This window comes from Anguilla rostrata, chromosome 13, assembly GCF_018555375.3.
Source record: "Anguilla rostrata isolate EN2019 chromosome 13, ASM1855537v3, whole genome shotgun sequence".
NCBI lineage: Eukaryota > Metazoa > Chordata > Actinopteri > Anguilliformes > Anguillidae > Anguilla > Anguilla rostrata.
Genome location: NC_057945.1, coordinates 22577905 through 22590224, shown reverse-complemented (window position 1 = coordinate 22590224; position 12320 = coordinate 22577905). Strand labels below are relative to the sequence as shown.

The following is a 12320-nucleotide window of genomic DNA, read 5'->3' as shown; positions in this document are numbered from 1 at the left end:
AGAGGATGTATGTATGTGTGTGTGTGTGTGTGTGTGAGATTGTGCCTGTCTGTATATGTGTGTACGTGTGTGTGTGAGTGCGTGCGTGCGCGCGCGCGCGCGCGTGTGTGTATGTCAGACTGTGCTTGTGTGTGTGTGTGCGCGTGCATGTCTGTGTGTGTGTGTGTGTATGTCAGACTGTGCTTGTATGGTCTGTAGTGTGTGTGTCAGACTGTGCTTGTCTGTATGTGTGTGTGCGTGCGTGTGTGAGTGCGTGTAGCCATATTAAACTCAGACTCAGCAGTGTTGTGGTCACCCGCAGGCCACGGTCTGAAGCTGAATGTTTCCTTTCATGGGAGGAGAGTCATAATCAGACCCTGAGCTCATTACCACCTCTAACATTTACATATATGGCTGAAACTGACAAGGATCACAGCACAGAAATGCCAGGCACTGGTGACTAACAGGCAAACAATGCGTAATCTCCCCAGACAAAGAGGAAGTGGAACCTATTCAACATTCCCCACACCCTCGTTCACACACAAAGTGCAAACGCCAACACACTGGCCTGCCCCTGTTTAAGGGCGAGGGGCATGTTTAAACCCGCCCCACGCTGAAGCTGGGGGCGGGGGGGAAACAGGGCCACAGAGCCCAGGTGTGGGGGGGGGGGGGAGCCTTTGATCATTTTAAACTCGTCTGCTGCGTTAAACGGTGGGGGGTCACCAAAGCGCTTTCATTCGCTGCGACCAAAATATGTTCTTGGAAAACGGAAAGTACCGTGAGCAACTTCAAAAATCGACAGCAGGCAGGCCGGGCCAAATGGAGCCCAAACCAGGCGTTAAACACGCAGGGACAGGCAGCGGGATTACTGGAGCTCGCTGGTAGGGTCTCCGAGAGCCAAGGCAGTCACTTACACAGTCCCAGCTGGGCCCTGAGTTCGGCCTGCCCCGGGCCTGCAGTGGGTAAGGGGCAGGAGGCCAGTGCTGTACGTTCATGTGGTTTCAGGAATCCTGCTGCGCTTACGAAAGTCCAGAAACTCTAACCGCTCCGGGCAGACCGCAGAACTTAAGGCTGATGTCATGCGCCTCTGATGTCATATGCAGCTTACAGCTCACTCGCTTTCCTGCGATGTCAGACGGGGGGTGTACAGAGACTGAGGGACAGCGCTGGCCTGTATGCTGAAGCAGGAACCCCCCTCTCTGCTCCCCACAAAACCAACACCTCTGATGTTCTGCCATCGGCGGGATGAAAGGAGCAGATTTAGCTGGCTGAGCTCTTTGCAGAATCTCATTTATGGCCGCTCCGTTGAGACGGGGAGGGGGCGGGCTCCTGGGGGCCGGCCTTCCCTGCCTGTCAGAATAAGGGGCGGGTTTTTCAGGACCTAGCGAATGCGGATGAGATTATTTCAGCAGGGAAGTCCCACTGAGATTAATATCTCTTTTGCGAGGCTGTCCTGTCTGCCATATGTTGTTACTGGCCACCAAATAAAAGAACACAATAGTCATGCAATAAAAAGAACAGGGATCCCTTATAAAATCCACAGCTTGTCACAACTGGCAGGCCACAAGCCAGTCGGAATAAATCTAACCCACTAACATATAAAAGACATTAATAAGAAAACAACAAGCGCTTGATATCATTACTTGCGCTTGGGTCAGCCTGAATGAATAAAATCAGTTGAGCGGCGCCCTCTAGTGACAGATCTAAACACTCTGCAACACACAAAAGCAGCGACTAGCTTGAAAGGCACTCCATGCTTGAATGACATCCATAATGAACATAGTCTGTGGTGGCTACACAGAACAAGCCAAATAAAATAAAAAGGCCTCACACAAGACACATTTCCCTCCTGGCGAACTTGAACGGTCGCTAACCTTCCAAGCAGGGCTGTAATATGGAAACTGTGCTGGGGCACGGGAGCTGACTGTAACCACTGCTGAGACTGCAGTGACACAGACTGCAGCTGCCTCTCAGAATCTCACCCAGTACCTTTCCAATCCAGCTGCACAGCACACCATGCCAACAAGCAGAAAAGTGGACACGGGGGATCGGAGGAAGGCACCTCGTATAGCTAACTCTTCACCGATGACTCGTATAGCTAACTCTTCACAGATGACTATGTCATCTATTCCAGAAACAAAATGGCCACCTGCCTTCATTAAACTAATGCTCATGATTGCCATGGGATCCCATATTCTCTTTCATGTTAATAGACGAATGACTACTGGGGGGTCGGGGGTGGGGGGGTGTGGTGACAGACTGTCATTATGCCTAGAGTATGTCCAAATAATTAACCTAAAGGAAGCCATTTGCAATCTTTAGGAACAGGAGAGGAAATGGTTTGGGAGCCAGTGTGGAATGGAGTATGAGGAAACGGGCAGGGGAACTGATAAGAACGTCACAATAACAGAATCATTACGAATACAATCTAACATCCAGCGGCTCTGTACGAGAGCCCTCATCAGACACACACCAGAGCCGCAGAGTAACTCCACAGTATCAGAGATGAACGCACGCACGCACACACACACGCGCGCGCACGCGCGCACACGCACACGCACACGCACACGCACACGCACACGCACACGCACACGCACACGCACACGCACACGCACACGCACACGCACACACACACGCACACACACACACACACACACACACACACACACACACACACACACACACACGCACACTGAATGCCTCAAAGGGTCAAAGCTGAGCAGACTGAAGTGCTGCTAATGCTCTGGCTGTCAGGGTCTTGGAGTGACTCCATGTTCTGAGGGTGTTTCATGGCAGACAGAGGGCAAAGTGAAGAGCACTTCCTCCCCAGGATTAACCAGCTCCGCTGCACCCTGGCTGGGGCCTGTGGCTCCTCCCCCTCTGCACTTCACGGGAGGGGCCTGTGGCCTGCAGCTCCTGCCCAGCCGCAGCATCAGCAGCACAGCCAGCCCAGGTCATTCCACCCTCTTCACTCATAAATAAACATTTAGACACAGGCAGCGGCCGACAGGAGCCGTGCAGGCCAGCTAGCCCTCACGCCTTTTACGAGCTGCCCAACAGCTGTGACGGATCAGGAACTCGATCTGTGTGCCACTGGGGCAAAACAGGTGGGGAGCAGGGTGACAGGGGGCAAACTCCGGCCCCGTGTCCAGTGACAACGCTCTGCTGAGTCATGAACATGGCGTGAGATTGTCCCACGACAGCCTGCCTGCCCACAGTGCACTGCCACCGCACACAGTACTAATGAGGGCGCAGCAATTTCCCATTAGTGAAAGCACAAAGCAGGAGACAGCACGCAGATGAGAATGCCTTAAGTAGGGCAGGGCTGGCTGGCCGCGCAGCCCCGCAGATCTACATTCCATCAGCCAGGCCACTCCCACAGCCTCGCGGGGGCTGGAGGTATTTTGGTTCGGGCAAACATGCCCTAATAAGTGTGCTAAGTGGGAGGGGCCTAATTCTGGCCCAGAATTCTGAGGAGGAGCAGCAGGACCTAGACCTGCACAGACCCTTAGCTCTCACCGTTACCGTAGCACACAGCCCTGCCGCTAACCGGGGATTAGCTGGGTTTGATCATTAATCCCACTGCACTGAGCACACTCACCCCTAACTAACTGTCCAGTCGGGAGAACGAGCCTGTGCTCCTGCTGTGTGTCTGCAGAGATAAAGCCAGGGTCTTTTTATTTTTGTGAGTAACCCACCCCGCCCACATCCGTCAGACAGACGACTGACAGCCTCCGTCCGCCAATCAAGGACAGCCACAGGCATTATCTTGACTTTTTTTTTTTGCCTCTTTCACCACAAAGGGATCAGACTCCCCACAGCTGGGTTTTTAAAATTATTTTCTAAAAGGGAACCTGTCTGAATTGAGCCACAAGCACACAAGACTTAAACCACAGTCACAGTGGCACACGAATGGGAAGAGGAGACTGAAAAACCAAAAAAAGGGGGTGGACAAAAAAGACAAAAGGCATAAAAAGTGACCTGCTAAAAACTGGAAGAGTGATGCTGAGTCACCCTCCTGCGAACCCCCAGAACCCCCCCCCAGAGGGGGTCAGGCCGAGAGCCGGCCTCAGGGTTTACAGGCCAGCTGCTCCGGAATTTGTTGGAATTCTGGGAGCAGCGTGTCCCCCTGGCCCACTTTCCGCGCGACGGGGCGTGCTGGGGGAGAGGGGCTGAGGGGGAGAGGCGCACGCGATGGTTTTGGGATGCCGGGGACGCCGAGCAGCTGTGACACGGCGCACCGCGCCTGCCGAAAAACCTCTCCGGGAGCCCTGGAGTCTGCCCGTGCGCCATACCATATATGGTCACGCCAGAACCTTTGCCTTTGGAGCGCTCGCTGAAACGTCCCAGCATTCCTGCCTGCTGCCGCCACCGCCTCGTACCGCTAAGTCCGAGCTGCCCCCTGCGTGACTTCACTTCTCACTGCGGAACAAGCAGCGGTCAGCGGCGCCGCCGTCCCGTCCGAAAGCAGCAGCAGCGATGCTGAATTTACCTTTGAGCGTCGCGACCTTGTTGAGAGGCTCATTCAGCTCCTGCTCATCCATCTGGCCGTCTGTAGAGAGCAGAGAGAGGGACAGGGACGGGTTAGGACACACACACACACACACACACACACACACACACACACACACACACACAACACAGGCCACTGGAAAACATCAATGCGCATTTATCACTGCGAGCAATCCCTTCAACTGGCCCTCACAGGGAGAGCTGCACTCAAACACAAACAGTGTGCGTACTTACAATTAAAAAAACACATCACTGACAATTAGAAAAACAACATTACTGAGCATTAAAAAAAACACATTACTGACTGACAGACAACAATTAATAAAAAAACAACATACAAAAGAAAACAAAAGTCAAATAAATTAATCTAGCTATTCTCAGGATACATTTTGAAACTGAACTACAAAACAAGAGGAAATTCACCCAAATTCACTTAAGGCACAGAAGCGATTTAGGTCAAAATAACACGCAACAGAAGGACGGCATTGTGACGCAGAACTGACGTTCGTGTGCACGGACAGAGGAGCAGCGAGAGCTTTACCTGAAGTGTCGTCACTGCTTTTGTCCTTGCTGGGGCTCAGTGTGTCTGACATATCCGACTCTTTAGCATCTATCTGATTTTCTGAGGGGAGACGGGAGATACCACTTTCAATACGGGAGGGGGGGGCAACAAACGTAACATGAACAGAACGACAACTGACAAGAAAATTTTCAATTTAACCACCAGTAAAAAAATATAACTCAGTTTTTACAGACATCTAATTTCCCGCCGATAGTTTTTGTCGTGATTTTATAAAATAATTTGTTTTGTAGTCGTCAGAGATGGTCTCTCCCTGCTTGTTCCAAGTTCCTCCTATTCACCACACATGGTCATATATCCGACTGGAGCTTCCAGAGGGGGATACGGTTGCATGCTAAAATAGTTGGGCTTTTGTTCAGGGATCTCTGCGGTCCTGCCTGTGGCCAGTTAGACGCCCGTGTGAAAAAACCCTGTTATTTATAAATGGAACAATGGTTGCTGCTCTGGGGTGGGGGGCTGGACGAAGGGGGCAAAGTGGCAGGCATTGTTTTAACCCCAGGGCACAGGGCTGGTCTGTCCCTTATCGCTGGCTCATGCAGACAGCTCAGCCCGGCTTATGGGCATTTTAAAGCAAACTGCTCATTTTTCTCACACCAGATCCGTCATCACAGGGAGCAACAGGGAGAACTGTTTACAGTTACAAGCTAACACAGGCACACAGACACAGGCTGGCGCACACACACTTTCACACATACAAACACAAGCACACATTCAAAACTTTTTTTCATTCTCTATTTGAGACCACACTTAAGCATGACAACAAAGAGCCCTAATTTTTTTTAATGCTCAATGTCAATGTCCACACAACAATTACAAAGTTCTAACACACACTTCTGCATACGCACACACCCACCAATGCGCTCTTTCACAATCTTTCTCTCTCTCTCACACACACACACACACACACACACACTTCCACAACAGAGGTTCTATTTCGCCTCGGTCAGTCAGTGTCACACGAGCATCTGAAACAGCAGTAATCACAGGGAGGGCCTGGAATAGCACTGATTGATCAGTGTTTCTAAAAGGGGCGAGCGCCCTGCTGGAGCCCCACTGTCCTGCTCACTGTCCCGCTCTGTCCTGCAGTCTGTCCCGCCCTGTCCCGCTCTGTCCTGCTCACTGTCCCGCCCTGTCCCGCTCTGTCCTGCAGTCTGTCCCGCCCTGTCCCGCTCTGTCCTGCTCACTGTCCCGCCCTGTCCCGCTCTGTCCTGCAGTCTGTCTCGCCCTGTCCCGCTCTGTCCTGCTCACTGTCCCGCTCTGTCCAGCAGTCTGTCCCGCCCTGTCCCGCTCTGTCCTGCTCACTGTCCTGCCCTGTCCTGCCCTGTCCTGCCCCGCTCTGTCCTGCACAGGGCAGCTGAGCAGCTGGCAGGCCAGTGGAGAGCTTCCAGCACCTGTAATCTGTGCCTTTAATCCATACAAAGGAGGGCAGGGCCAGCTGGTACTGCCGTGCCAGGGACTGCCATGGGCAGAGTGGAGCGGGGGGAGAGAGGGAAGGGGCGAGAGTGAGAGAGCCAGAGAGAGAGAGAGAGAGAGAGCAGAGAGAGAGAGAGAGAGAGAGAGCCAGAGAGCCAGAGAGAGAAAGAGAGAAAGAGAACCAGAGAGAGAGAGCAAGCAAGAGAGAAAGAGAGAGAGGGATGGAGAAAGAGAGCAAGCAAGAGATAGAGAAAGAGAGGGACAGAGAGAAAGAGAGAGCTCCAAAACAAACCCCACAAAGTGACTGTACAGGAAAAATCTGATCTCTGCAGGTAGATTAAGTGCCTCTAAATGGCAACGAGGCAGTACTAGTCCCAATCACTTTGAATGGCACTTGGCTAAATCCCCCAGCGCTGAGGTAGAAAACAGAAACACAGCCGCCCCTTCTTTCCCTCATCACTGTAAACCGTGGAGCTGGAGGGACACAGCTGAGCCTTGTGGCTCACAACAAAGGGCGCATTAAACGCTGCAGCCAATCAGAAACTGCGTAGGAAATGTCCCGTGTTGGGAACGGGCAGTCCAGAGTCTGAGCGGGTGGTTCTGGAATCAGGACATGCCAGACACTGTGACACAGACCCTATCAGAACAGGGAACACACACACACACACACACACACACACACACCACACGAACACACACAACACACACACACACACACACACAACACACACACACACACACACACACACACAAACGCACTGTTCACGAAAAGAATACACCAAATAGCAATGCATAATAGTTTCTATTATGATTACACAGTGGGACTTGGGTTGTGACGTCTTTGAAAGCAACTACAAATCAGGAGTCAATAAAAAGGCTACAGTCCTTATTTCTGCACCCCACTGGTTTACACTCAAGAATTATGCTGGCGTGCGCTAACGCCCATAGACTGGTCACCGGCTTGCATGCAACGGCAGCACGTTAGGACAATCAGTCGCGTGGTTCAAATGCCAGCAAAACCAAACCAAATTAATTCACAGTAGCAGTCGCCATACCAGACGCATGCGCAGTAGGACAAACGTGCAAAAGCAAACCTTTTACAAGCTTATTTTCATCCATGACATTCTGGTGATGCACATCATCAATAAGTTTAGCTGTAGAAAGAAACTACGGTTACAACGATTGAAACACGCCAAACAGACTACAGCATGCAGAGTTGATGCAACCTACAAAAGTGGCTGGGTTTACCAACGTGTTAAATCCTCCCTGTGGCCACTGAAGAGGAATGCCTTCCCTAACACGCAGATTCAAAACCACCTGAATGACACCTATGAGCCGATGCTGGAGGTTTAAAGCATCGCTCAGTCTTCAAACAGAAAGAGGTGCGGGGATTAGGCAGGAAACGGATTTATAAATACACAACGCCCTGAAGGCCTGAACAAGTCCAGCGCAGTTAACCACTTTCCTGCCAATCCAGCAGGGAGACTTTAATGAGCTCTCGTAGGTTTATATAGAGATGTGATCTGAACCAAACGACCGAAACATTCTGCTGAAAATAGTCGTGGGTAGCAAAACACGCCTTTTGTGCAGTTTCCACTGATGTGAGTGCTCATAGCTTTCGAAAAACACCGCCACAGCAGGACCTCACCTTTCAGTCTCTCTGGGCTGTCCAGACTGTTCTCTTCAGACATCTGGTTGTTTTGGAGATGAGCATCTATAACTTCTTAAAGCAGAAAGACAAACATGGGTTGGTTCCATAATGCAACAACATACAAATAACACATTTTCAGACTGAGATCAGATTCAGGTCACTCTCCCACAAACAGTCTATAACTAAAGCATTGTGACCAGCTGAAACTATATGAACACTTGTATGTGACTTAAATATTAAATGCAGGCAGTCACAGCACTACACTACACCCCCCAAAAAAATAAATGAGGGAAGACTCAGAATGCAGAAAAGAGAGACAGAATGAAACAGAACCAAAAAAGGTATAAAATCTGAATTTGCACTGTAAATTGCATTTCTGTAACGTAATGACCAATTTACCAGACATATGCGTCTGCCAAATGAATAAACAGAAACAGCCTTGTTTCCATGGACATTTTTGGACAACCCCAACAGTGCACCAACATGTCACATGAGTGCAGATAACTCTGTCTTATTGCTAAGCAACACAACCAACAGCTGTTTTAGGCATGACTAAGAGGACTTACAGGCCATGCTGACTAACAGAAGCAAACCACTCTCAGACTTTCTAGCTAACAACACAAAGCTTCAGTGGCATTTGCTTGGGCACAAATGGCATTACATCCAAAATTGAAATACGTCTCGAGAAGACGCAAATTTAACTAAACTAAAATTCGTGAGAGATTGTTAAGATACATTTCATTTCATACTCAATCGAGACCGCAAGCATACAAACCATGCTAGTTTCTGTCAAATAAAATGTTTGACCTTTGGTCAACATACTTAAAGACTGCTAGCATTAGTAGACAAATATGATCTGCATGACAAACAAAAATGAATAATTTGGACAAGAATGCAGGCACGATCTACGAAGATAGCCAGCATGCCAAGAACGAGAATGAACCTCTACCAAGAAGTAAAAATTAGAAAGATGCCAGGCTAAGTTGAATATGTAAGCAAATATTGGAGACGCCGGCCTGATGACAGGCCTGGTTTTCACCTACACTCCCATAATACCAGCCATGGCCATCTAAGCTCTTCTGAGTTACTGTGATGAGACCTACTGACATGCCACACAAACCCAAATATAGAACTGACCAGCAATTAAACACTTTTTGGAATCGGTACAAGACAATGTAATCCCAACTTAACATTTTTAATTTACTTGTCAAAACAAGAAAATGAGTGTTTGTGTATGTGTATTTAAGTGTATCGAAGCATATCTACATATTTATTAACTGCTCACAAAAAAAGAAACTGGTCTGGTTGGAACAAGTAGCAACCAAATAGCAAAGACCATTGTACAAAGCAAACTGTGTGCGAGACGGTTTGGTTGATTTAGTCTCTTATAACTCTGAAAATGCAACCAGTATCATGAGCATCATGGAGACTCTCTGCAAGATGACATACAATTGGCTCTAGCATCAACATCCTGTTCAAACAAGCACTCAGTGTGCAGGTGCTCTTACTCAGTTTTACATTTTAATACTGGCCTTTTTATATTTATAGACTCTTCGTAACTTATCCATCAGCTGATGCTTTTAGGTTGTAATGTTACATGTGTTTGCTGTCTCTGGGTTTCTTATTGCTTAGCTGCTGACACTAAGGAAGCAACTGAACACACATGACTAATCAGAAACACCTAGGAAGCCATTTGTCTCAAACGATATGGTGCCCTGAAATGGGGGGACTATGTATAAAAAGGTGCTGTAATTTCTACATGGTGAAACCAAAATGTATAAATATATCCTTTGATAAAAGCAGAGAATCTGCACTTCAACCACATATGCGCTGTTTGATTACAAATCTAAAACTGTGGAGTACAGAGCAAAATCAAGTAAAAATATGTCTTTGACCCTAACATTATTGAGCTCACTGTATGTACATATACACATGCACACATATGCAAGACTTAGAGTGTGTATGCGAGTGCGATTGTACATGTGTGTTGACAGTAATGGATTGACAAACTGCCACAGAGACACCAAGGGGCAGCAAGGGCGAGCAGCAACAGCTGGAGGGGGCTGGGCCAATTTTAGAAAGTTTCCCCCCTGCAAATTGCTCTCTGCCCAGAAGTGCTGTCTTGGCAGACATCCTGGGAACAGATGCTCATCTTACCATCAAAGTTTGGGATCTTGGTCAGCGAGGAATCCACAGCCTCTTTTAATTGCTTCACAGCTGTTTGGGACAACAAAGTGTTCCTGGTAAATATGAAGCACAGGCACCCAGCGATTTGCCCTTTTCCCCCCTAACACAATCTCTGACTTGATTAAAATCTCCTTTCTGCCTCCTTGACTCCCAGGATAAAAAGGGAACAACACAAAGTATATAAAGTTGAGATACATAGTATACATACACATATATACAATATAGTACACAAACCACAACCACACCCCCTTTATCGCTGTAAATGAGTTAATTCCTGTGAGAAACAATGCATTTAATACAAACACTGGGTATCATCATTTTTTTTTAAACAGATTAATATATAGGCCCATTATCACAGTGAAAGAAGTTCATAATACAGAAGGAAATACACAGTGGGAATTATCATTTAGAAAACATTTAGGGGAAAAAAAATGGAAGAAGAAGAAGAAAAAAAAAAAAAAACGGAAGAAGCAGTCCCTAAAAGAAAAACTTGAGCAAGACGGGTGAAAAGACTGAGTGGCATGCAGGACCCAGGCACCTCCCACATTTAGACCATGAATTCAGAACACACACATTTAGAAGGCGTATTCACACTGGAGCAATTACACTGACAATGCGGCAGAGAGTCGGGATGACTCTGCGTTGAGAGTAAACCTCAGCAACCGTTTTAAAAATACACAAATGAATAAATGCATCAAACAGCCAACACATCAGACGCACGGGAGAGGCAGCTGGCGTCCCTACGCACCAGTCAATGTCACGAGGGAGAAGATTCTCCCCTCCTCCCACTGCCAGGGAGGCTCACCAAGCCACGTACAGGACAACCACACACACCAAACGGAGGCTAGCCACAGGAAATCAGTCAGACAAACGCAACGGTGAATGAGAAGTGCTCATTAAAGATAAATGGCAACATGAATGCTGAATGCTAATTCGTCACAGATAAATGCTAACGCGAACGATGCGTGCTATGAGTGAGTCAGAACATCTCTCCTCAACCTGGGGTCAACACAGACTTCAAGGACATTCGTCACTCCCCTCACACAGTCCAAATACTTCCGTTCCATTTTTGTTTCCATATTCTGTTTATGTTCGATGAGTGGTTTTTAAAAAATTTGAAGCATTTGAAGCAGTTGTGAAAAGTGACCTCCCTCCAGTGTCTTTCAGGACCTGCCTTAAGCAAGAGTCAAGCACTTTGCTCTCATTCATTAATGAAGAGCTGTAGGAAAGACACTGCTTAGTAGAGGCAAGCGCTACTTCTGATGTAGAACAGAGCGCCACATTTCCCTGTAGGGTCCAGCGAACATAAACTGGGTCTGGAACCCTGCCCATGTAAAAAATTGAACAGTGCATAAAATCTAGGCCAAAAAAATTAAATTCTGACACAGTACGAGCTCTCTCCAAGAACCCAACTGTTCATCCTGTAGACACACTGGACCCTTTATAGAGACTAATCTATTTCCACATATCTTTCCATAAATTAAGATCTTTGTCCAGTTTTCACGAGGCACGATTCGTTATATACAGTGACCTTTTTATGCGTTACAAATAGAGCCTTTTGGGCCCTGTAACCCAATGCTTTATCCTTCCTTTGCACAGTTACATTAAATTTTATTTAGCAGACCCTTTATCCAAAGCGACGTACAATAAGTGCTAACCAACTGCAGAGAACATAAAACCAGTTACGGGGTTTCTTCCTGAAAGGTTCCTCGTGATGTCACGACGCAGCCTAAATGCAGAAAAGCCAGGCGTTCCCCGGCACAGCGCCACAGCGCGACGGCAAGGCTCGGCCCAGTGATGTAAAACAGGACTTACAGCACAGCAACAAAGATTAAAAACCACACGGCTGCTTTACACGTACAGTTAAATCATGCTGCGAGCTTCATTACGCTGACATATCTGACGCAATTCAAGAGTTCGAAAAAAGTTCTGAAAATCTGAGAAAAGTTGATAAGTTTTTAAACATTGGCAAAAAAAGTTTTGCAAGGTTGGAACAGG

General features: G+C 48.0%; 2 protein-coding genes across 2 annotated transcripts in view; one reads left to right on the top strand and one right to left on the bottom strand.

Annotated features, from left to right (window-relative positions):
• Window positions 1-12320, top strand: part of rps23 (ribosomal protein S23) — a 223989-nt gene that overhangs the window by 101749 nt on the left and 109920 nt on the right. The gene's annotated exons all lie outside the window — the stretch shown is intronic.
• Window positions 1-12320, bottom strand: part of slmapa (sarcolemma associated protein a) — a 69759-nt gene that overhangs the window by 15198 nt on the left and 42241 nt on the right. The window contains exons 13-16 of the mRNA XM_064305858.1: window positions 10293-10352; window positions 8133-8207; window positions 5033-5113; window positions 4472-4531 (exon numbers count right to left, since the gene is read on the bottom strand). Of these exons, the coding sequence (XP_064161928.1) occupies window positions 4472-4531; window positions 5033-5113; window positions 8133-8207; window positions 10293-10352 (276 nt within the window). The remainder of the gene's footprint in view (window positions 1-4471; window positions 4532-5032; window positions 5114-8132; window positions 8208-10292; window positions 10353-12320) is intronic.